Source organism: Centroberyx gerrardi, chromosome 9, assembly GCF_048128805.1.
Source record: "Centroberyx gerrardi isolate f3 chromosome 9, fCenGer3.hap1.cur.20231027, whole genome shotgun sequence".
NCBI lineage: Eukaryota > Metazoa > Chordata > Actinopteri > Beryciformes > Berycidae > Centroberyx > Centroberyx gerrardi.
Window position 1 is genome coordinate 25,133,580 of NC_136005.1, and position 25,762 is coordinate 25,159,341.

Sequence of the window (25,762 nt, forward strand, 5' to 3'; positions counted from 1 at the left end):
TTGCTTTTCTTCATAATTTAGTTAATGTGAACAAATCCTGATTATAATGCCTATACCTGCATCTCCACATTGTCAACTTTTCAGGAACTAAGAAAAGCAGCCTTGTTTTTAGCTTAACCGCCGTGCATTCTTGAGTTTATCTAATTGATTTTGAAAAGGTTTCATAAATCCAAGGTTCGTAGAATTTTCTCAGCCCACAGAGGAGCATGTAATCTTTCAATTGAAGTCAAAACATGAAAATCACCAAAATTGGAGCGACAATATGTACTTCAATAAAAGCATCACTTCCCATGACAGTAAAGACACGGATCACAAAACCACTTTGGCTTGTAAGACTGGGCCAAAGGTTGAACTCAAATACCTCAAACGTTCACAGAAAACACAGCAGAAAAGCACGAACACGATCACGCTAACAGCAAAACAGCATGTATACACAGACACAGGCCGAAAGTGAATAAAGAGCCTGAAAAAAACCCCTGTAAAGCCTTGATCAAGACGGTGATCGAGCGAGATCTGTGAACAATTTCCGCTAAATGAGTAGCCTGTGGCCTGCGTGTAAAAAAAACACGGTGAAAGCATCCAGCTATTATCTGTGCCGCACAAGCTCTGTGAAGCGCCTGTTGGTGGATTTACACACTCGCCCTGTTCTCTTCTGGGGGAAAAAATAAGCGCGCGGGGGGGGGGCAACATTGTAGGGAATGCACCTAAATGAAACAAGATGGCTAGCTGCAAAGTTGTTATGTGATGCAAATTGCAAGGTTTAGTGAGAACGTTCATTTAGTGACTCATCGGAAAAAGCCCCATGGTTTTGATGATCTTTGCCAGTTGTCTGTCATTTGGTGTAAAACACTCCCTGTGTGTGCTGTGCGTCGCTGGAGCTGTCAGTCGGTGTTTCGGAGGTAAATATCCATGCCGTCATTCCAGAGATTCAGGCCGCTTGTCCTCTCTAATTCCTCTGCATTTATTTACAGCATGGAGACAGGAACACTTGATCTTCTTCCTTTCACAAGTCTATATCTGTTTAAGCCTTGTTCACCCTTTTCTTTTTTTTCTGCAACAAAAAATAGCTCCAACGCCAAGACAAATAACAGCCCAGACATTGGAGACGATAGTTAACAAATGGGTAAAACCGAGCAGAACATTGGGAGATATTCTCAGAGAGAGAGAGCGATTCCACCTTTTCATCATCCTGACACATTTTCTCCCAACAGTCCCGCTATTCAACCCCTTGCTTGAGCTCGGGTCTGATCTGAGCACAGGCAGCGTAGCTCAGGGCTTCCCTGCTCAAACAAGAGAGAGGCATCGCTCCGCTGGCAAAGCCATGTTGTTGAATCATGGAATGTGTGTGGAATCTAATACACCAGCTCCAATGCTTGCATCAGCAGCGGCCCGCCACGCAACTACTGTACAGCGGCTTTGTGGACCGGCGAGATTTGTGCTGTACTGTAAGTTGGGCGCTGGACCCCCTCTTCCCGTAACAGAGAGCTTTTAACAAGCGGCTCTGAGGTCTTCCCGTAACTGTCCAACAGAGGGACCCTGTGAATCCCCTGGCCAAACATGGACCTGTGTGAAATGACCTCTGCTCTCTCACAGGTTTGAAGTAGATCATTCGCAGAAGCCTGAGCATCAAATCAGCACTTTTGTATTATTAAAAGAAGGTAAAGGGAGACCGATGCCTCAGGATTTGAATTGGCATAAGCTCTCCTCTCTATGCATTAAAGTCCAAAACAGCACTAGACTAGAAGGTGAGTTTGAAATATGATGATGATGATAAAGATGCATCCAAGTTTCTTAACCAACTTAACAATTAACCTTGCAAGTTTCTTCAAGTGACAAAGTTACTGTTTTTCTACATAATAGTGTCCTCAAAGTCTTTTTTATTCAAATATAGGCCAAGAGAATGAATTCAACTGATTGAGTAAAGAATTCAGGAGAATACATACAGAATATAGGTGTCCAATGTGCCTACGTTCAAATGTCAGAGAGCATGTGATGAGAGCAACCATTATCCTTTTAACAGTTTGGGTCAACAGGACACCTTTCAAGAATGTTGGTGTGAAAAGGTATTCCCCTTCTGTCCGCTTTATTCCGCCGCGCTCCATATTCCCTCTAACAGTCCAGGTCAATAGGACACCATCTCCACATTCGACCCAGGGTCAAACAGACACCTGCTGCCAAGCCGAGCAGCCATGTAACTGACAGGCGTTAACACTCCCGTAACTACACTGCTAAGCTGTGTTAAACACGCTGCACTGCATTAGGGCACGACGCGAGCCCGCCGCCCGTACCTGACTGCATCAGAACCATCTGCTGGCTTGATTAGCACTCCCATCTTCTCCCCCTCCTCCTCCTCCTCATCTCATTTCACACTAAACAAAGTCACGGCGGGGTCCGATGGCTGAAGCCCCCTCTCTCCTATCACCTCACAGCTGGAGCCGCTGGCTGGGTTGATGAACTTGGCTGGAAGGAATCTGCAGGCTGCTCCACTTGACTGAGCATACCTAATGAGTCAGAAAATCCCACCGCCGGGGCTTCAGGGTTCACCATGGGCATCGGGGGAAACAGGTAGTGCGGGGATGGGAGCGAGGGTGAGGCGTGCTTCACGTTCTGCGGATTTTCAAGGGGCGAGCCACAACTTCTAAGAAGCAAAAGCGTGCTGCTGCGGGAAGGAGTTGGGGAGACGAAAGAGTGCGAGGACTCTGAGGCGGAGAAGGCGTAGGAGGAGGAGGAGGAGGAGTGTGTGAGTGAGTGGATGAAACAGGGATTACCCCTTTGATCTGTAAACCATGTCCGTACCAGGGAGGCTGGGGGACCTCTCCTCTCAGCCAGGTGCACTCTGTTCATCTAGCCGCTGCCAACCCCCCACCAAGCTGCCCCCGAGGTGTGAAATGTGCCCCCAATTCCTTTCCTACATGCCCCATCACACAGCAGACCTACAGCAGGAGAGGACTGGCCAAAGAACAGACTGTCCAGAAATCAGGGCACAAGGCTAAATAAACAACCATTTTCATACTGCCAGCCAGCAGACATGGCCAATGCAGAAGATCCATTTTACACTGCAAGCAATGAACGCAATAGTTACTTCACGTTGGACCGTTGTCTTATCTTCGAGACACGGTGTTTGGAAAGTTCACGCTTTGTTCACGTTGTGATCTCTCAACCAGATTGAAAAGCATGAGTTTGGTGTTACAATACGCTAATTCACGTCTGCTTAACAACATTTGAGAAAGCTGTTGTAGTATTAATACAGGATGGATGCAGGATAGGTTCATAATGGGGGACTAACACTGTACCATACTTTTAAAGGCCAGCACAGTACTGCTGCATGCATTTCTAAACTGTAAAAATGACCATGTTCTCACAAGTGACAGAAGTAGGAGATCGTTGATATATTTCCCATCCAAAATGTCCCATAATAAATAAGCAACATGCATTATTTTCTCATGAATGTACTCTTATGAAATCAATTGTAATGCTTTGTAATGCTTGAAAAAACACCTTGATTGTCGACAGTAAAATCAATAGCCCCAGTTATATTCTTTGTACTTTCACTTGGTCCAATCTTGCAAATTGTGGAAATATGCTAATAGAAAGCCCATATGGTAGTCCCTGGTTATTACAATTAACTTAACAATGATATATTCAGAGACATGTCTTGGTCCTCCTGATACGCATTAGGGCCAGTACACATTTGGAGGACTGACATACATATGCGATGCTTGCTCATTACCACATTTTTGTGTGTGTTATCTCTTTCATTCCACTCCCCACTGTGTTGTCCAATTTGTGTGCAAACTATTTATCTTCTTTGAATATGTTGTCTAGAAATACACATTTTCTTGAGAAAAGTGCTGACCTGGAGGCAGGTCTAGCTAAGATTTCTGACACACAGCCATCTGCCTTTACCTCTTGTCATAGGGAAAATCCCACCTAATACAGCATTCACACGTGATTCCTAGGATCTTGGGCAGTTCAGTCCAGACTTGTGGAAAGTCTTTCTTGTATCTAGGAACAAAAGAGCAAACTCCTTTGATGATGTCCTTCAAACAGAAAGCCTTCTCAAATGTAAGGTGGCCTAAACAAAAAACTCTTGGTACTCTGTGCTAGTAGATTAGATGACTAAAAACCGTCATTAGGAAAATAAATTTGAGTCCTCTGGGAAAAAGTTTAGAAAGCACTGCTCTTCAGTATGCAGACAAATGTGCCGCTGAATGGGCTCCATTGGTGGAGGCCAAATGCTACAACTACTCTATGGGATTGAAGTATCGGAGGCCTTTTCTCTGCCTCTGCTTCAGATCCTCTCTGATAGAGCATAGCAATGTTTAGTCACTGACTGGACATCAGCTCTCAAAGGCCCCCGCTCCTCTTCTGTTTGGAGAGATGATTGGTAGACAGAACCGAACGAGAGTGTTTGAATTATGCATTCGTAAAGTAGATGCTGCTGGCCTCGGCTCAAAGCATTCTTCTGTGAAATGTGCAGAACATACAGAGCGGGAGGCCTCTCCACCGAGTCTGTTTAGCAGTGACAAATCTGTTTTGCAGGCAGCCTTGAAGCTCATCCTCAGGATCCTAGAAGCACTCCTGCCTGCCTCTGTTTATTTTTGTACCACTTCGGGCCCTATGTAAATCTCTCCCTTGTTTGTTAAGAATAGACAGGATGGGATTGGACTACTGTTTGATGAAGTCTTTAAGCAAACGTTAACTCTGGAAAGTTCTGGTTGGACTTGTTGGTGTCTTGTCTTTTGTCAGTTAAAAAGGTAAAAATGCGGTGTTGTTTTACGCTATCTCTCCTCGAGTGTATGCTTCCACAAAACATTTTTTTTCAAAGAACATCTACATCTGGAAAAGAGAAACATGACTTGACGTCTTATGCTTTCAGAAGAGCCTGAGCCACACCAATGGGGAACCAATGCTTTAATGAGGAAAAGGGACAGCCAACCATAGTGGAAAAGAGACTGCTGTAGCATGCATGACTAATTTTCTGACCAAAACAAAACAGTGCTACTATAACATAAAAACCTGTCACAACACCAACAGAGAATCACTAAGAACTCTCGATATGACAGGAAATGGAGAAGAAAAGAAAGAAAAGTAATTCAGATACTCAGATACTGTAACTTTCTGGGAGTGAGTGTGTGTTTGGAACTGATGGCACTCATATAATATTTGGGTGCGAACTAGCAAGAGCCATGGCAAAGAAAGAGAATAGTTTGTGGTGAAACGATCTCCCACCACATATCAAATCATCATAATTAACTGGTGTAAACGCCAACATTTCCTATGTGGTGTAAAACAATGCCTTACAGGCTGAGAATGGAGTGAAAAGCTTAAGCTTAAGCTTAAGACAGTGAGCTTTAGTTTAGTGAGCACGTTTTAACATGGTTCAACATGGAGACCATAAAGGCTCATAATCAAAAGCCGACAGTCTGCCCCCTTACCTCATACAGTAATCATTTTTCATTGTGAAATCCACGTTAGACCGTAGATCAGTTTACAGCTAAAAAGTCATATTCATGCTTGCACTTTTGTAGGAATGGCCTGAGTACAGTTGAGGAGGTAGAAGATGGGGCGTGTGTGTGCGTGTGTGTGTGTGGGCATGTGGCAGGGGGGTGGTGGGGTTTGTGGTGGGGGAGCGGGGGGATATCAAAGCATCAGGAAGGGCATGGGGTTGAGGGTGCTGTGTGCGCTTAGCCCACAGCCATCCACGCTGCGGGACACCGTGGACCATGTGATGGGGATGATCGCCCAGCACACACACCCGCCTCCCCCCATCCCCACCCCACTCGCCCGCAAACTGTCCTTTTGACCCAGATTTCCCACACCTTCCCCCACCCGCCCCCTTGTCTCTTCTCCTTTCTCTTTTCTCTTTCTCTCTCTCTCTGCCTCTCTCTCTCCCTTCTTGCCACATCAGTTGGATCCCGTTCCGGCCTCCAGCCACGAGCCCCGACAGGCCGCGGTGCAAACAGAGCCTTGAGTTAATGCAATGAGCCAAAGAATGCCACCTCTCAGGTTTTAAATCGCGCCGAGTGTTAAGTGACCAGAGAAAACATGGCGGGAAGGGTGAGTGTGTGTGTGTGTGGTGTATGTAGGGATTTAACAAAGGGCTGTGGGTAGATGTGCGTACCTGATAAATAGAGGAGAAAAAAGCATGAGAGGGGAGGAAGAAGAGGAAAAGAGAGGAAGAGGACAAAGACAGTTAAGAGGTAGAGAGAGAAAAGAGGTGAGAGGAGGATGATGAAGATGCATTACATAGGGGTTTGCTAATGCTTGCACACTCATGTATAAATTAAAAAAATCATGTATTAACACGAATGTCGCCTCGCAACTTCCAACTTAAACAAACAGCCGGCTTTCTCTTTGTAGCCCAGAGGATTCTATCTCAGATAGAAAAGAAGAAGAGAAAAAAACAACCAGCCATGACAGGACATGTTATTTCCACTTCAGCCTTTTCAGAGTTCATTGGGATCACTGCTGAATATAAATGGAAAGAGACAGAGGGAAAGAAAGATGAAGGGAGAGATGATAGATGCATATGAAGTAATATTGGAACTGATGGAGGAGGAGGTGGGAAATTAACGAGCGTTGGTGGGACTGATATCAAATCTGCATGCACACACACAACTATACCATCCACACAGAATGATTTACACATGCATGATATTGAAAATGAATATTTTGTCATTTTGAATTTGAAATAGGCTATGATGAAACATGTGCTCTTTGATAACTTTGTGTGTAGAAGTGCCAGAAATTAGCCTAGCCAGGAATTAAAGAGCAAGATAAAGGTTTGTCCAGACTTGTGTGTTTTCACACCAATGTACAGCTCCATACAGCATGAACTGGAAAATATGTCAAGGTTCAGTGTCATATACCCAGACTGCTTTCTGGGTACATTCATTCATACACTCATCTGCTTATGAGAAAATGTCCGTGTTTAGAAATACTGATTGGTATTATTATATATAATGACATCTTAGAAAGTATTTCCCTATAACGAAGTGCCATGACCACTGAATATAGGCCTGAGAGTGGTGTGTCTGTTCTCTTCATTAACTGTCTTAAAGGTCACTAATTCTACCTCCTGTGTCATCCCACTACATCAACAGAGCATGAGGTCAAAGGTCAGCTCAGCGGCATCAGCCAGAGATTGACTCGGTAACAACTGCTTCGTCGGTCCTGTTTAAACTCTGCTGGTGTGCGTTAAGACATCTCACGTGCAAAAATGTCCCACTGAGTTCCCGATGAATGGAATGAATGAAGAGAAGCGGAGTGAAAAAGCATATCAACACAGACTGTGTATCTGTTGGTGCAAAAAGGAGTGAAAAGTTCCACCTGCAGTTCCTGAGCACATGACCAAACTGCTTTCGCATTCTTCAGGTGCTCTTTGGTATCCTCAAAATGGCGAGCCTGGTTTTCATTTTTCTAAAATTGTAAGCGGGATTTTTTACAACTACAGCTCAAAATATGCCCAGAATCATCTGATGTCTTTTCAAGGCTAAGGAGAACAAACACAGGTGATACAACACAAATAAACATCTAAGAAAATGCCATCTGACTTATTATGTCAGTAGATCAGGGCTTAATCTGCCTAGTTAGCAGAAATCCCCCTTGCTCATCTTATTTTAGGAAAAATATGAGCAAAACCACAAGAACACAACACACGCACCTGCCCACCATCTCATTTTACTAAAATTGAGCAAACCGCCCACAGCTGTAGGCTCCGATGTGTCCAGACCTGAGCTAAGCCAATGGATAAAATAAAGACATTCATCAAGAGATTATGAATGGCTAGATTAAACAGAGACGTGGAGAGGTGTGGCTTTTCACCTCCATGAGGAATTTCTCACATCATGGTCAGGCTCCGTGGAGGATTGGAGGAAAAAAAAACATACCGGTAAGCCAAAGGAAAGGACCATCTCTGCCAGGACACCAGCCTGCCTGCTGGATCCGCACTCGTTTCTTATTCAGCCCCGAGGCTGGTCAGAGGCCAAGAATGTGATTAGAAATATAAAATGCATTCATTAGAGATTCTTTAGCTCATATGTGAGGGAATGGATTGGAGTCTCATGCTGACTGCAATGTAGCACTGTATGGGAATGGGGTCATTCAGTTACGTCTTTCAAATAAAAAAAATAAAAAAATGAAACTAAAACTGAACCAAAACTATCTTGTCTACTCACTAAAATAAAATAAATACAAATATAGGTGAAATGGTTTTAGTTTTCGTCAAGGATTTTGAAGTGGTCCCAGCTGTATGTTTACTGTAAAATGTAAAATATTGTAAAGGACTTGCCCAGAACTTCTAGAACTGAAAATAAATTAAAAAAACTAAGCTAAAACTAAACTGAAATTGAAATTAAAAAAAATAACAACTATCCATTCATCCATCCATTTTCTATACCCACTTATTCCTATTCATGGTCACAGGGGAAAATAACAACTATATAAATATAAAAACTAATGAAAAACCCCACACCATAATAACGCTGCTGTCTATTGAGTCTAACAGCAGAATTCAAACGCTCAAAAGTAATACTGGAGTTGATGTTAGCTCAGATGTAGCAGTAAGAAGTGTAGTGTATCTGGAGCAACTGGGCGAAATGAACCCCTAAAGAAGCAGATCAGAGAGCTTGATGGGCACTTGGACATGAGGATATTAAAGGGCAAGTGCAACAGAGGTGTGGAGGCTTTTTCTTGGGACAAGCAAACCTGTATGGACCACAGCATCACCCTTAGAAAAGCAGTGTTTCCCACACATAGACTTTACTTGGGCGGGCCACCCAGGTATATTAACGGCCGCCAAAGTATATTTGGCGACCCATTTTAGCATTTTTTATTTTTATTTTTTTATCCGTAGACGCCATCCGCGATCGATTAACTAGCGGACAATCTCCCCTCGCTCTGCTCTACCCCTCCATGGTTTCCCACACACAGAAAAACTTTATATGAAACTATATAATCGTAAAACTGCGTGTAGCGCATTGATTCGCTCAGCCCCTAATTGCTCCACGCGATCTCTCTCTCTCTCGCTCTCTCACCGGACCCGTCTGTTTGCCTCCCACTGCACACGCGTGAGGGATATTTTTTTTTCATGCCAAGAAGACGGCCGACTGAATTCCCAAAAAGAAGAACTAACAGTTAACGTTACTCGGAATACAGCTGAGTTTCCGAGATTAGCACGCTGTATAGCCTAGCTGCTAGTCAGTATCCACCGAGTGGACTGATAACGTTAATATTAACTTTTTAACTCTGACTCTGAATGTTTGCTCCCTCAATCCAGATTAATATTGAAAAATATTTTCAAAGAAGGAAAAGGACTCGTCCTGAGGAGGAGCAGGACAGTCTGGACCAGAGGAGCTGCTGAGCAGTAAAACAGAGTAGATAATAATGTCAAAGGCTGTAATGTAACGATGTAAAGATACATGAGAGACTGACAGCACAGAGAGATGTAGCAGGGCAGAGGGGCAGAACAGCAGATTTCTCTGTAAAAGGGGTCTCATTTCTGTTCTTCACCTTGTAGACAAAAGCAAGCAACAAACAGAACAGTGTAGCACTGTTTATATTTTTAAGTTATGTTATCTCTGACACAAAGTACTTTAGATATATACAGGTTAGTTATTTGTTTGACAAATGGAACTATTTAAAATGGAGTACATTAGATAATTTTTTAGCCATCCAGGTAGTGGGATCCTTTATTGATATTAGCCTATATATTGACAATATAAGAGAATACAAGAATAAAAAGGCACTCAACCCCCCCCCCCCCCCCCCCCGTTGCCAACCCACCTACCACCACAAGTACGTTCGAATTCTGTGGGAAACACTGAAAAGAGAACTAAGTAATAGTACCAATATGTCTCCAGGAAGAAGTTGTGCCAAAGCAGTTTCTCAAGAAATTACAGCGATAACAGATTCTGTCATTTGAAATCAATGACTTTCAATTAAAGAGCAATGCATTTGAAGCATTAAGAGTGACTGAGGAGTGAGCAAGGGCAGCAGATGAAAGTGGAAAGTGTAGAGTGGATGGAGCTTAGCCGGAAAAAGAACTGTGGAATATGGATCACATCTAGGATGAGATTCATTCTTGGAGCAACATCTGATGTGTTGCCATCCATCACCCAAAAACCTCAACCAGTGGCTGAGTGAAACCCCACAAATCCTCTGTGTTTAGACTCAGGAAAGCTTAGACGTATCTTGTCAGTATGGGAAATTAATCTTTTCCAGGGTCAATAATAAACCAATAGAAATCAATTCTTTACCTGTTAGGAGAGATAAACATGTGTCAAATTGACTGTGTAAATGAAAGACAGCAGGTCAGGAAAGATGAACAACTGAGTGAACACAAAGTAGGGCATCTAGGCAAGGCTAGGATTGGTGAAATCTGAGCAATCCTGGGAGAGATAGTCTGCACCACCCTGACCTGCTACTGTGGTCCAACACTCAGCACAGTCTGTTTACTTTGTAAAGCTCTCTGTGCCACAGTGTGATATGATGGATGAGGCATATGAATGGAAGAAGCTTGGATACTCTGAAGTAGCAGCTGAGGTTGGATAGCCGGGGCAAACCATGTGGAAATTGGGTGATATGAATTTGTTAGGGATTTGTAGTCAGGGCTTGCGTAAGACCAATAAGGCTTCCTTCAAAAGCAGCCAATAAGAACAGCTAGTGGCTCTGGCTGAGAAGAGAGGATGTCAGTTTGGGTCCATCTCATAACTAGGAGAGGAGACTCAGGAGGATCATAACATGGTATAGATATGGCAGGCATACACTGCACACAGGAATAGCTACATCAGATCAAGTGGGAGAGGAGAGGAGAGGAGAGGAGAGGAGAGGAGTTTTTCACCATCCCTTAAAGCCTGAGACTGAGTGTCTCCTGGCTCCCTGTCAGAGGAGGATCTCTGCTGGCGGTGGCGAGTGTATATCATCTGCCAGCTTGTGGCTCGTTCAGATGTTACAAGTTGACACAGTGTCATTACCTGCCAACAAACATCAGAGTTAATGGCGGACTCTGCGAAGGGTCACTGTTCATTTCAAAGATGTGATCAGTGCAAAAAACTCCATTGGGAATAAATAAGGGTTGTATAACCCTGAAATATGTCCTCCTGACAGTCACACTCACCCGTTTTAGACCCATTCTTGCTCCCTGCCATGTTTTCCAAAGGGACAATAGAGGTTTGCTGAGGCCACAGCCAACTCAAAATACTCAAAAACACAATTTGTTTAATTGAGGTTATATCCTACAGCTTAAGTGTCTGTGAGTAGCAAGGTGCAATCAATCAGTCAGTCAGTCAATCCATGAATCAAATACTACTGCTACAAGTACGACTACGACTACTACTACTGCTGCTACTACTACTACTGCTAATAATAATAATAAATAACAACCATCATTTATCACAGGAAGGCAATTCTGAGACAAAGATGACAAACAGGCTCTGACTTGTTTAGCCCTGTAGTGCAAACAAGGCAAATATTTTCCTGTAAATTAACCCCCACCTTCAGGCTCTGTTAAGATTTGAGTCCAGATCTGACCTGCACTCACAGGTCACCCACAAATGTAAAAATACCTGTTTTGAGGCGTCGACATTGTCATTAGTGAGCATGGAGAGAGAGAGAGAAATTGTGGGTAGTATATCTGGTAGATTTATGTCTCGTTGTCTACGCTGTGTGCTTTAGCTGATGTTTGACCTCTGCACTGCGGCAGTGACTGGCCCCTCCAAGTCTAGCTGGCTTATGGAGGGAAGCCACAGGGACAGGGCTTTAATATTTTGGTTCTCTGAACTGCTCTTTATCATCAGAAGAAGTGACGTGTCCAGGTGGAGGAGAAGGCCTGAGTCTGTCATTGTTTGAAGGTGGTCCAAATGGCGGGTCAGGAGGCTGGGGAGGTGCGGTGAGCTTCTGGCACTTTTAATGGAAACAAACAATGGATCCTAAGGGGGCGAAACACCTTTATGTGGTAAACAGGAAACAACATGAGAGACTATTTTATTGATATTCAAGTGTAACGAACTCTGATACTGCGATAGCTTAGGCTATAGGTGACTCTTTTTCATAATTTGTAGAATTGACAGTAGACTTTTGATGTGCAAACCTGTGTGGACAATGATCAGGTCATGTGGAATGCAGAGTTGCTGATGATGGCCAGTTCTTCACTGCCTTTTCCTGCCGCTTCATTGTCCTATTGGTATGACTACACTGCACTCTAGTGGTCAGTGAGTGTCAGTGACGTTACTCACTTGGGTTGCTTGCCGAAATTCCAAAAATCTCTCTGTTGCTCCATGATCCAGGCACTGATGTTCATGCTGTCACATTGTCCGCTGTCCCAAGTGGAGGAAGCCTCAAAAAAGTCTCCTTCCACAGAAGATCTCAAGAGCTCAAGTGTATCCTCTCCTGAAAGAAATTACATGGGAAGGTGTAGGGATGTATAGTGGATATCAGAAGTTTACACAGCCTTTCCAATTTGCCAGCCATATTGTCTTGAGGCCTGAAATTAAAAATTCATCAATTTAGACCTTTTTCAATTTCACTTGGATATAGTAACTAGCAAAATCAAGGTAAAGCCGTCCTTTGCTTGATATAGCTCTGTGGTTTGGATCATTGTCATATTGAAAGATTAAATTCTTCTTTAACTAAAATATCTTGGTGTCCGGAGCCCCTGTCCCCGCTGAAGAGAAACAGCCACAAAGCATGATACTGCCCCACCATGTTGTACAGTAGATACTGTGTTCTCTGTGTTGGCTCTGGGGCAAAGATATCTTTTGGAATTAAGACCAAAAAGTTTGATAGGCTACCTTGGTTTCATCAGACCATAAGACATTTTCCCACACGATTTTGAGAAATTGACAGTGACTTCTTGCATAATTAAGATGGGACTGGATGTTTCTTTTTAATGAGAAATGGATTCCCTCTCACCACCCAAATCAACAGAACAGATTTTTTGGAAAACACATAAAATAACTGTTATATGCACGGAGTGGCCAGACTTTACCTTACAGTCCTGCAGTTGTCTGTTGGCACTGTTGGCCTCAAGGTAGCTTCCCTGATTAGCTTCCTCCTTGCACAGACATTCATCTTGTGGGGACGGCCTGACCTAGGTGAGGCCCTGGTGGTGGTGTCTTCATAGTATTCTGTTACATCACCAAACGGCCATCTTGGTAGGAAAATAACAGGTGATTGTAATAAAGTAATAGGTGATTATAATCAAATGACAGCCACAGCGAATGAGCTGTGTATATGGTAAAGCACCATATTGGTAGGAATGCACTGTGGGTCTGTACAGGATCTGTGCTTGTGTTTAATCATGCACCTCAGTGGAGACACTGCTGACTTAGAGGCTGGGGTCTGTAAGGTGCTTGTGGGTAACAACAATCTAAAGGTGACACTAATGACTTGGGGCCTGTCTCTCAAAGCCAGTTTAGTGAGCTAAATTTGGGCTTTTCTGTCTCATGAAGGTGGCTCACTTTTAACCTTGGTAGATCGCCATGGTAACCTATGCTGCACAGCTAACCTGCTCTGGAGCAGGTTAAATATAAACCTATAAAATAAACCTATAAAAGGCCCGTCTCTGCACCAATCAGCTCTCTGGACAAATGGAGTCACCATTCCTACAGGATCCCAATATGAACAACACTGCTTTCAAATGAAAGTAACAGGTAACAACAAGAACTGTACAGGGAGAAACTGCTGAATAAACAGATAGGCCAAGAAAGAAGGACTGTTCACAGGTCCACGTGTTTAGAGACCAGCAGAACCACTTTGATTTTCATCATCATTTATTAGATCAGAGATATAATAAATGTTTGTAGCATTTCCGCTCCACCCACTCTGGTTATAAAAGAGGACATCTAACAAATAGCAGGTCGCTTACATTAGTTAACCATAGTTATCAATGGTGAATGAAATTTAATGTTGTATATTAAGTATTGAAATTCTTTCATATGCAATAGACGTCTGCACTCATATTCCCATTGGGAACATGAGGTAGATTTTATGAATATAAAATCTTTTCACAGCCTCAGTGTGATGACACAATATTGTATAAGTGAGAAGAATGAACAGTGTGTTTTAATGATGGGGCAGAGATAAGCCTAATGACAATTATTCAGTCTGCTGATTTTATTTTTGGATTATTTTCTACTATTTTTATCTTCAAGTTGTGTGCTTACACTCTACTGTCTCTACACTCTAATCTTATTTTATAAAATATGCTGCTCTTGATCTGTCCATGTTGCATGTGATTGGTTATTTGTTCCAAATCCCGCCTCTTCCATGTGAGCTCATAGCTGGATTGGTAAATCCTGGGTTGACAGAGCCAGTTAACGACCTCCTTCTTGAGACCGGTTAGATAGAATTGCTGTTGTTTGGTTTTGTGGAGCCGGCTATCACAGAGATACTCTGACTATGTTGAACTGAGAATATATTCATCATGAGGGACCGACAGAGGAGCATCAGGGTATAGAGGCCATCAAGAAGGAAGGTGGACAGGCTATGATGCTGGGAGTAATCTACGCTCTGAATTTAGCATACCCAAAAGAGCTCAGATATTATTATGAATTTATTCAGAAGGTCTTTATGCAAATGGGATGTGAGAGTTCTTGGACTGAAGAACAAAATCAGTGTTGGTCTTTAAGTTTAGCCATATCACATTTAGCGGACTAAACCATTCAATAAGGCTCAATATAAACATTAACTGACATTTGTGTATAATTTAGACATTTGCAACCCTCTTGACACGTCTTGAACAAAGCACAGTATCTTTGTCTGGTATAAAAAATGATATGTGACACATTGAACCTACAGGTTGACCAGAGAATCACTGAAGAACTCGTATCTGCATTGTGCATCTCTAATCCTGTGTACAAGGACATTGGGAAGGCTGTCATCATGTCACTGCTTTAAAGGGTAAAAACTACTAATAAGAACATTTCAAAGTAGTGGAGCCAACAGAAATGATCTTGGATGCTGAAGAAAGAAGGACGCTGCAGTATGTTCCACTGTTAAAGTTTTGCAGCAGCTTTTAAGTCAAACACATTCTTGACAAGGCTTTAGATACTCAGCTCATATCAGAGACGGGAGAAGAACAGCTAATATACAAATGCTTTTTATTTCTTTGAATTCTATAGTTAAATCCATGCACTATACTGTAGAGTTTATAGAGTAGCAATTAGGAGAGTAACGTTGACTTGTTTCAGTCTTGACTATCAAAACAACAATACTGTCAAATCTTGTAACTGATAAACAGAATCAAAGTATTGTAAACTAGAAAAATGGGAAAATAATTCTGCACACTGCAAATAAAAGGCTAGGACAAAAAAGCTTTTTTAGTTCAGAAAAACGAATTTATTGCTTAAAGGATAATGCTGGTGTTTTTTAATGCATTTCTTACCATCAACAAATCCTATGAAAATAACGAAATCAGCAATGATTTTGTTTTGCCAACAAATCTTGTCCGTGTAGCCGATGCCCAATACAGCCATGTCTCAGCAGCCATAGAACTCCATTCTATTAAAAAAACTATTAAAAACACGTCACAGAGCCATGCCGTTGCTCTGGCTGCATATTTAATCACAATGCACCGGGCCGGCCGACTTTTTCCTCAAACAACTTAATAAGCCGACCGTAAACACGTTTTCCATCTCAGGAAAGTAGTTCCATAGCACTGAAAATAGTCCCCAGTGTAATGAAGAATTTGTTCCCATTTGAATTAGATTTGGTAATAACTACAATAGCCTGACTTTTCGTGGTAACAGTTAGCAATTTTTAAAAAAGAAACTATGTGTTTGTGAGCTGTATTTAAAGGTTTTTAGCTTACAACTGGAGCCAGTGACTTCCATGTTGAAGGCTAAAAAGGGAACGTGGGAAGTCGGAAAGTAATGAGAGTAGAGCAAACTAAACATTGTTGATTTTGTCATTTTCATAGAATTTGCTGACGGTAAGAAATGCATTAAAAAACACCAGCGTTATCCTTTAAGTGCCTAATTTAAAGGTGCAAGTGAAAAAAGAACTATGTACAAAAGAACTAAAGTACGGTGGCCATTTTAGGACATCCTCAGCTGCCTTTGTCATTTGTAGATCTACTTTCTCAAATTTAGATGGACTTGTATCAGGTTTAGATGTACTACTCCTGGAAGCGCTTGGTTGTAACGCCGGGACCGCCCTCCATTGCGCCATCTAAGTTTGACAAAGTACATCTAAACCTGATACAACTCCATCTAAGTCTGACAAAACACAGCTAAACCTGACACAAGTCCATCTAAATCTGACAAAGTAGATCTACGAATGACAAAGGCAGCTGAGGATGTCCTAAAATGGCCACCATACTAAGGAGCAAACAGCTGGTGGTGGTGCAAACAGCTCCTGATGACTCCTGTTCCTGCTACAGAGGTGCAGGGTCCCCCTCACCTGCACCACTAGAGGAAAAGAGGACAAAGAAGACGGGGCATTCACTCAGTACTCTCTTACTTACAGTTTGCTTGAAGGCTCAAACAGGCCAGTTCATTGATTCCTCTTGTAAGCAGTGAGGGCAAAGCCTTACCTGAGGACATAGAACAGGAGGTAAGCGGTGTCCTCTCTGTCCTTCAGGACCGCGGCCTCGTCTGTCCTCGTCACACGGGAGTCATCGAGGGTCACCCATTCCCCGCCGTGTCCCTCGACGACGTCACTGACGTAGTGACCTGTGTGGGACACACGAAACACAGTGCAGATTAAACTTTATTTGGTGTGTTTGTTTATATGTGTGTGTGTGTGTCCCAGATCCATATTTATGTCTGATGTATGTGACATTAATTACCGCAGTCGATGCTCTCCCCGAGGTGAGAGACGACTGCAGAGAGGCGGTAGCTGCTCTGGACACTGTGATCCTGCTGTAAAGAAACATGGTGAGTGATGAGGGGTTCATTTCCTTTTTAATACTTAAACTACTCTATCCATGAGTAACTATTCAGTACATTTTCTCTCAACAGTTCATTGAAAAATGACTGTTTTCTCTCTCTTATACATTTATTTTCTTTCTCCATCTCTGCTATCTCTCCCTATTTCTCTCTCACCACAGAAGCTCCCTGCTGGGATCTGTCTCTGTCTCCTGAGCTCTCCAGCTGATCGACTGATACTGAGAAACACACCACAGAATCTTCTTTTACTTGGAAACTTACAAACTAAAGTTGGGTGTTTCTAGTTAGATTGACTGAATCTAACTGAACAGGTTTAAAATTGCACAATTTCTCTTACCTGTGCTTGAGAGGGGTTTTGCCTGAGGCGACACCTTCCTGCCTCCTGGGGAGCTTTGAATGAAAGAGCATCCATTTTGATCAATGTGATATTCAAGACAAATATATATAGGAAACTGTTTTCAGACATGACATACGTGTACAGTAATAGGCAGGTGCTCATTCATGCTAGTAGACTATAGTTTCTTAAATCTATAAGTCCTGTATAAGCCAGTTTGACAGACAGTCATGAGCTCATTCAAAAGAACTGGAAAGAGAAAAGCTTTTCAATCAGAGAAGTGAGAATAATCAAAATAACTCCATTACATTGTTTGGAGTGGTTTTGGATGGTACAACATGCATTTAATGTACATTAAATCATTTCATGGTGGTATTTCTGGTAGGTGAAATTACTCAGTAAATATATGTATATAGTATGTTTGAAGCTATTATTGCAGTTGTTCCAATATGGAGTGTAATGAGTGTAAGTTTACCTCAGTACATCCTGCTGCTCTTCCAACAGGGAGGCCAGAGAAAGGACTGGAGGGATGCAGACAGCATCATCCACTCTCCTCAGCTCTTCCCCATCGTGGCAGAAACGCTTCATGTGAAGCACTAGCACTCTATTAAAACAGAGAGTACCATTAACACATACTACAGAAAGACAGTGCAGTTTACAACATCATGGGCAGGTTCATGTATGGGACTTACCTGGGTAGAGTGAGGAAACCTCTGGACACTGTCGCCTGGTGGCCAAGGCACTGCCAGCAGGTACACTCCAGTTCTGATGCCTAAGGAACAAGACACAGAGTCACTAACATAGATGTGTGTGTGTGTGCGTGTGTGTGTGTATGGAGAACTGAACTGATCCTCTGTATACTGACTTTGAAGTAGAGTGCGAGGCTGTCGGTCAGGCAGGAGGAGAGGTCAAGAGACAGGTTGTTGTGCCCCTCCTCCTGGAAGACTTTGTTACCACAGCTTTAAAAACAAACATGGAGGAGAAAAATACTTTAACTCAGATCACCGGACAGTTCTGTGAACCTCAGTGATAAGTGATGTACTTTGTTGTTTCATGTTTAATTCTGTGATTGTTCAGATAAAACATCATGAATATAGTAAATGCAGTTTGCTGTTGAGTTACCTGGAGCAGGTGCGGACAGACTGCAGCTTGAACTCAAAGTTCAGAGTGGGACAAACGTAGTCCGGTGTTGTGGACGTCCCCTGCTGCGTCTCGCCCTGCATTTTCATGCCCATGAGGAAGAGCATCAGGAACTCATGGGCATCCTGTAAGAGATCAGCAAGTCATTAAAATATGTTTATCACACAAATACTGCAGTACAAAAGAAATCATGAATGCTAGACTCATTTTTGTACCTGCTGAAAGTCTTCCTCGTACTCCTCGTTGAACACGGCCAAGCTGCTCTTGACCGACCTCAGCAGCCTCCTCTTTCCATGGTAGGAGCTGTGACCCTGCCTCGCCTTGTACAGTTCCCCAAAGTACCTGGAGAACAGGAGATTGAGAGCACAAGTATTTATGACTTGCTTTTAATACCAAGGGAACAATCAGTAAAGCAATTAATCACTCAGTCAACCTGTAGCCTAGTGTGTGGGGTGAAGATCTCTTGCTCTACTGTACCTCTGCAGCTTCAGGCTGGTTTTGGTCTTGGGGCTCCACAGCACCTCCTGCCCCATGATGTCAGCACAGAAGCTGGGGATGCTGTACAGGGCCTGGAGAGTGGCGTTCAAGAAGCAGGTGTTCCCAACGTTTGGCAACCTGGTAGGAGAAGCACATCAATAAAAATAGAATAACTTTATAATATGTTGTGTTGCCCAAGGTGCTTTTAATGAACCTAGAGCAATTCTTTATGAAAACTGATCTGACTGAAACTATGCACAACACCTGATGAAAATTCATGGTTTGTAATGGCAGTGATATGACTGACTTATCTGAACCTCAGATATCCAAACTGTCCAGTCTACCAAATGGGCATAATGAACTAAATAGGCAGTGATGAGAAAATGAACTCTGCCAAGTCTTAGAGATGACCTCAGTCTAAAACTTTTTGCTTTTCCAATATGCTAATACTGTCAAGTGCAATTAGAATAATTAAAAAAATCCTGCTTGGATTTCGTTTGCCTTAAACTAATTAAACAGGAATTGAATGAAGGTAGATCAATTTAATTTTTGTCTCATACCCCAGTTTCTTCTTCTGGCCTCTCTGGGTCTTGCTCCTCCTGAACCAGCTGAAGAAAGACAGCAAGCTCCTGGACTTGAAGGAGGATTTGCCCTCTGCCTGCACTGGCCTGAAAGATGGAGAGAGAGAGGGAGAGAGTGAGAGAGAGAGAGAGAGAGAGAGAGAGAGAGAGAGAGAAAGAGAGAGAGAGAGAGAGAGAGAGAGAGAGAGGAGAAAGAGAGGGGCTGGGTAAGAGAGAGGCAGACTAGCAGGGATGTGATCAGAACAACACAAAAAAGAATGGAGCCAAAGGTAGAAAAACATGAATATTCACTGGAAATGTATCTGTAAGCAACATATCTGATCTCTAAACTGTCCTAGGTTTCCACTGCTGTATGAGAAACCTGTTTCATGGAGAAAAACAGTAATACCTCTCCAGAGATCCAGAGCAATGCAGCTCCAAGGAGACTTATGAGGAGAAAAACATGAGCTAATGAGAGAGCAGTTTTGGAGTGGCACATGGACAATAAATCTATATATATCATACATACATACATACATACATATCATAATATATCTGTTATTAAATGTACCTGCTGTGGCAGCGATGCCAGGAGACTCGGTCGGTGCTTCCTGGCCAAGCACCTCAGGAACTGCTGGAATCCTAAAAAACAGTGTACCTTCATTTAGGACAAAGCAGCTACACAGGCACACTGACCATGATACTGAGGCATACATGATGCTTACAGTTTCATCTCAAAATGTTAATATCACCCCACAACATTTCTCAGCATTGCAGGAACCACTTTCAGTCACTTTAAACAAGCCACTTAAGCCACTTCTTCTTCAGCCGATGGACACAAAACAGGGAATCAACTAAACACTTCAGTCAACTAAACAATGGCATGCTAGTATTGGCAGCATCATTCATGGAAAGTCATGGATACTGATGTGTCGACAGCTACCTCAACCAATTCCATAATGAATGAATGAAAGCAGTGCTAACAAGCAGTATTTAGTGGGAATTCAAAACATCACAGTGTCCCTTTAAGTTGGTTTGACCAGACAAATTGAATAATGGAAGAGAATGGAGCTCTCAGTGATGGTTGGATTCCTGCTGGAAAGCCACAGTAAAAATATATCATTAGCCTTAATTAGCCTGCGTCATATTCTACCTGTCGATGGCGCTGTTCTCCACACTCAGGGTGGTGGAGGGGGGAGAGGAGGAGGGAGAAACAGTGGTGGAGGTGGGAGAGGAGGAGGAGGGAGGAACAGTGGGGGAGGTGGGAGAGGAGGAGGAGGGAGAAACAGGGGTGGAGGTGGGAGAAGAGGAGGAGGGAGAAACAGGGGTGGAGGTGGAGGGGGAAGAGGAGGAGGAGGGAGAAACAGGGGTGGAGGTGGAGGGGGAAGAGGAGGAGGAGGGAGAAACAGGGGTGGAGGTGGGAGAGGAAGAGGAGGGAGAAACAGGGGTGGGGGTGGGAGAAGAGGAGGAGGGAGAAACAGGGGTGGAGGTGGGAGAGGAGGAGGAGCGAGAAACAGGGGTGGAGGTGGGAGAAGAGGAGGAGGGAGAAACAGGGGTGGAGATGGAGGGGGAAGAGGAAGAGGAGGGAGAAACAGGGGTGGAGGTGGGAGAAGAGGAGGAGGGAGAAAAAGGGGTGGAGGTGGAGGAGGAAGAGGAGGGAGAAACAGGGGTGGAGGGGGGAGAGGTGGAGGGAGAAACAGGGGTGGAGGTGGAGGGGGAAGAGGAGGAAACAAGGGTGGAGGTGGAGGGGGAAGAGGAGGAGGGAGAAGCAGTGGTGGAGGTGGGAAAGGAGGAGGAAACAGTGGTGGAGGGGGGAGAGGAGGAGGGAGAAACAGTGGTGGAGAGGGGAGAGATGGCAGTTTCGAGGGAAGAGATGGAGGCAGAGAGGGAAAAGATGGAGGCAAAGAGGGAAGAGATGGGGGTGGAGAGGGGAGAGGAGGGAGAAACAGGTGTGGAGGTGGAGGGGGAAGAGGAGGAGGGAGAAACAGGGGTGGAGGGGGAAGAGGAGGAGGAGGGAACAGTGGGGGAGGTGGAGGGGGAAGAGGAGGAAGGAGAAACAGTGGTGGAGAGGGGAGAGATGGCAGTTTCGAGGGAAGAGACGCAGGCAGAGAGGGAAGAGATAGTGGCAGAGAAGGAAGAGATGGAGGCAGAGAGGGAAGAGATGGTGATGGAGAGGGGAGAGGAGGAGGGAGAACAAGTGGTAGAGGGGGAGGAGGAAGGAGAGGAGAGGGGAGAAAGGCGGAGAGAAGAGCGTCTCTTCCCCACGGTGGATGAGGCATGGCTAGGAGTCGGCCACGTGCCATCATCAACAGCCTGTTAGAAAGAACAAGGTGAAGTTCAAAATACTGTAACATACCTGGGTATAATTATATGTAAAGATGAACAGAGAAGTCATTTGAATTTTAATCCTATTTTTAAAAAAATTAAATCCATGGCTAATTGGCCCTTTTCACAAACATGTCTGCCGTACTTCCGCAGGATATAGCTTGGTTCTCACCATTGGCAGCAATGTTAAAAAGCCAACTTTCTGTCACCCGTAACTCTATCTGTGATGACTTATTTTGTGTTTCAACATAATGTATAACACAATACAGGTGTTGTCACTGACATATGTTTCTGTTTCTGTTGTCAGACGACTGCGCAAGTAACTGTGATCGAGGCTGACAAAATGCTAACTGGCTAACGCTAATTTCTGTACTGTTAGCATTCTGTGACCCTCAGTTTTTTGTAGTTGCACAGTCGTCTGACAACAGAAACAGAAACGTATGTCCGTGACAACACCTGTATTGTGTTATACATTGTGTTGAAACACAAAATAAGTAATCACAGACAGAGTTACGGGCGGCAGAAAGTTTGATTTTTAACATTGCTGACAATGGTGAGAACCAAGTTATACCTTGCGGAAGTACGGAAGCCATGTTTGTGAAAAGGGTCTCATAGGCTAATGAGAGACTTATTTGTTTGGTCTGGTATCATTGTCCAAAGCAGAAGAAATATGTAGATCTGTTTATGTCTCGTTGGCCCAATGACTATTATCAAGGCTTTAAACAAAGTGCTTTCTAATGTTATTTGGAAGATTTTAGCTCTCTTAAACGAACAGATCACCCAATTTTTTTTATTTTGTTATTATCTAATGACCCTCCTGTCAGCTGAAACACTGGTGAAGTTTGTATTTATAACACACAGCAAGCTAGCTAGCGCAGCTCCATAGCAACTTTTTCCAAAACAACTGGAGTGAATAGACAGTTTATTTAGTTCCAAAAAGGTAAAAATTACCATAAATTAATCCAAACAGCACAATACAAATGTTTTGAAGCCAAACCATTGCACTGTAGGTCCAAAAGTCCAATATTCAGGCCTAGGTTACCTTATCTCCCAGATTTTCCGCACTTCTTCAGCACCGCGCCAACGGTCACAACAGTAGCGAGCAGATGCTGCGTTCAAATACGGTCAGAAAAATTTTAATTACGGTAAGAGCGTGCTTAAACGACCCAATAAAATGGTAAATACCAATGGGAAAGTCAAATTTTATATGATAACCAAGAAGCCAAGATGTGACATTCTCACTTTTTGTTTAACTTCTGGTACCATGCATAACAACTATAGCTAATACACTTATTAAAAACTCAATTACAAAACTGTTGTGAATATTCTCTTCATTCTGCTGTTGTAGCACAAAGTAGCTCTGTAGCATTTGGTTTCTAAAATAGTCACTAAAAAAGCTACTTTTGTTGCAGGGCCAATTTAGTTGTTTCTGACTGAAAAAGTACTTGAATACTTTGTCTAAATAAAGTTTTTATTTATTTATTATCTAAACAGATGATATCGCTGGTCGTGGCTCTTGCAGCAGAAACCATTTTTTTCTGCTGAATATTGAAACGTGTGCGTGTGTGTTTGTGTGTGTGCGTGTGTGTGTGTGTTCGCTCTGAGGTCAAAAGCATTCTAAAGTCAGAACAGCGGCTCGAGCTAAAGCGCGTGCTTCATTCAAACAATAACAAGTCCAGTGTCCGCGCGCTGTAGAGAAGCTTAGAGGGAAGCTCCGTGAACTAGCAACACTTTGACCCCACGGACCCATAAAAATTCACAATAATTCATAATTAATGAAACAATTACTGTGTTTTACTCGGAACCGTCACATCTCAGTTGACACACGACTTTTTTCTGAGTTGCATTTCACATCCTTCACAAAGTTTCTTACTTGTAGCTCAAGTTACACCGTGAAAACGCACAAGAAAGACAAATTTGTTCCACTACAAAGATGAAAATGAGTCAGTCTTACCGGTTTGGAGAGGATGCTACCCATGGTGCCAAGTCCTAACCAGGTCCGGCTTTTCCTGTGAAAATTTAACACAAAAAAAAAAAAAACCCGAAAGAAAAACCGGACAAAAAACAAACAAAAAGTCCACCTAAAACGAAACAAATCAACGAATAAACGAACGAATTAACGAAAAATGATTAAATGAAAGAATAAATGAATTAATAAGTGAATAAATGTATGAAGAAATGAATATAGCCGAGCGATGTGAAGATGTCTCTTGAGTCGAAGCGTGCTGTCAGGTCAAGTCTGTTGGGACAAGTGATGATTCTCATTCGAAACAGCATTTAAACAGGGAATGTTGCACTGTGGCATCACATGTGACACAGCTGTTCTCTGACTCTAAGAACTAGCAGCTAGCAACATAGAACCATAAAATAACTAATGGACCTTTTTACAACAATGTCTCTTTTTCTGACATCTTTCATCTGTAAATATATTCATAATGCGCATTTGGCCGTCTGGACTCATTTCTGTAGGAGAGTAAACCACCTAAAGCCAGTTTGACCAACTTTATATTTGTGGAAGAGTTTACTCATTTTTTAAGGTGACAAAAATCTTTATAATATAAATTCATACTTGGCCTGTAGTATCTTGTATGATAGGGAAAAAATAATTAATTGCTGATTTTTTGTTTATTATGTATTTTTATTTATTTATTTGTTTATTTTATTTGTTTATTTTTGATGACCAAACCACTAGGCCTAGATCACTGCTTAGCTCATCTATATTTTACATGCTGATGATGTGACAGCATTTTCTTGCTCACATTTTCTACACTTGGTCACAAATCATTCATTCATTGTATTTTTGAAAATGGCTCTTTGCAAAAACAAGTCATCTTTCATGCTCAAAATCATTTCTTTTCATGCTCAGATGATCATGGTAGGGAAATACCTTAATCTTTGTTACTTTGTTCCTGTCTCCCTCCCTCTTCCTCTCTTACACACACTCAAAAACACACACAGATCACTGAAGTGTCGGCTTCAGCAGACAGGAAGAGAAAAAAATCAAGAAGCAATGTGTGTTCAGCCAGACCTCCTGGCTCAAATCATCTCATTCATGCAACACAGCAGCATCTGGTTTTATTTCCAGTGAATAAGCCGTTTTACATGACATAGTGCTTCACTGTGTTTCACATGTGGCACCTTTTGTCTTATCAAAGCTGTCAGACAATTATAAAAATACACATTTCCATACAAAATGACTGTTTGGAGCCACTTTTTTGAGTTTGTTTACATGTGTTTTTCCCTTCTTTCCAGACACTGATCCATTCCTCTGTTCAGCCAAAGATTCCTCTCCTCTTTCTTGTTAAAGACACACACACACACACACACACACACATCAGCACCTACTGCACCAACTACAACTTCTTATAGGTGGGTTAGCAGCTCCTTAAGGCAGAGTGAGGCAGGCTTCACTGCAGGTTTTACATGCTGACACCCTGAAGCTGTTCAGTAAAGTCATATATCCTCACCTCCATCATATCAGTGGTGGACGACACTATAGCCAGTATCCCATAACCTATATAACATTCTGCTACCTGTTAGCCAGTCCGTTGAACACGTCAGTCTTCCAGGTGCGGTCTGGAGCGTAGTCCCAATCTTTTTCCATGGCAGCGATGTAATAGGTTTTAGAGTGCAGCATCGCCTCACCCTGACGCTGAAACATGCTGCACTTCTGCACCGTGTAGTTGGCTCACATCCCGCCATGATGGTGGTTCACTGTCGCAGACACCACTTCAAACTGACCTGAAACACACACACACACACACACACACACACACACTACATGTAACACACACATGCTAGGCTTGACAATAACACTACTAGACACCAACCAAATGATTCTTCTAGACACTTTGGCAGGTAGAAAACTTGTTTTCAAAAAGTCTTTTCCATTCTAAAAACTACTTTGACTGATAAATAACTAAAACTGATTCTGAAATTCTGATCCATTCGTCGTTGTGGCTGTTTGACTAAAGAGTTATTGTCATGTCCTGCAAATACACATAAACCATGTTTACATAAGCAGATGGCATGTCTGT

At 42.8% G+C, this 25,762-nt stretch overlaps 1 protein-coding gene across 1 annotated transcript in view; it reads right to left on the reverse strand.

Moving 5' to 3' along the window:
- Positions 1-25,762, reverse strand: part of col24a1 (collagen type XXIV alpha 1) — a 151,022-nt gene that overhangs the window by 121,766 nt on the left and 3,494 nt on the right. Inside the window, exons 5-17 of the mRNA XM_078285863.1 lie at positions 25,259-25,371; positions 19,401-19,508; positions 18,841-18,978; positions 18,579-18,705; positions 18,346-18,488; positions 18,089-18,182; positions 17,916-17,995; positions 17,699-17,827; positions 17,227-17,279; positions 17,046-17,107; positions 16,790-16,862; positions 16,535-16,673; positions 16,402-16,409 (exon numbers count right to left, since the gene is read on the reverse strand). Coding sequence (XP_078141989.1) covers positions 16,402-16,409; positions 16,535-16,673; positions 16,790-16,862; positions 17,046-17,107; positions 17,227-17,279; positions 17,699-17,827; positions 17,916-17,995; positions 18,089-18,182; positions 18,346-18,488; positions 18,579-18,705; positions 18,841-18,978; positions 19,401-19,508; positions 25,259-25,371 — 1,267 coding nt within the window. The remainder of the gene's footprint in view (positions 1-16,401; positions 16,410-16,534; positions 16,674-16,789; positions 16,863-17,045; positions 17,108-17,226; positions 17,280-17,698; positions 17,828-17,915; positions 17,996-18,088; positions 18,183-18,345; positions 18,489-18,578; positions 18,706-18,840; positions 18,979-19,400; positions 19,509-25,258; positions 25,372-25,762) is intronic.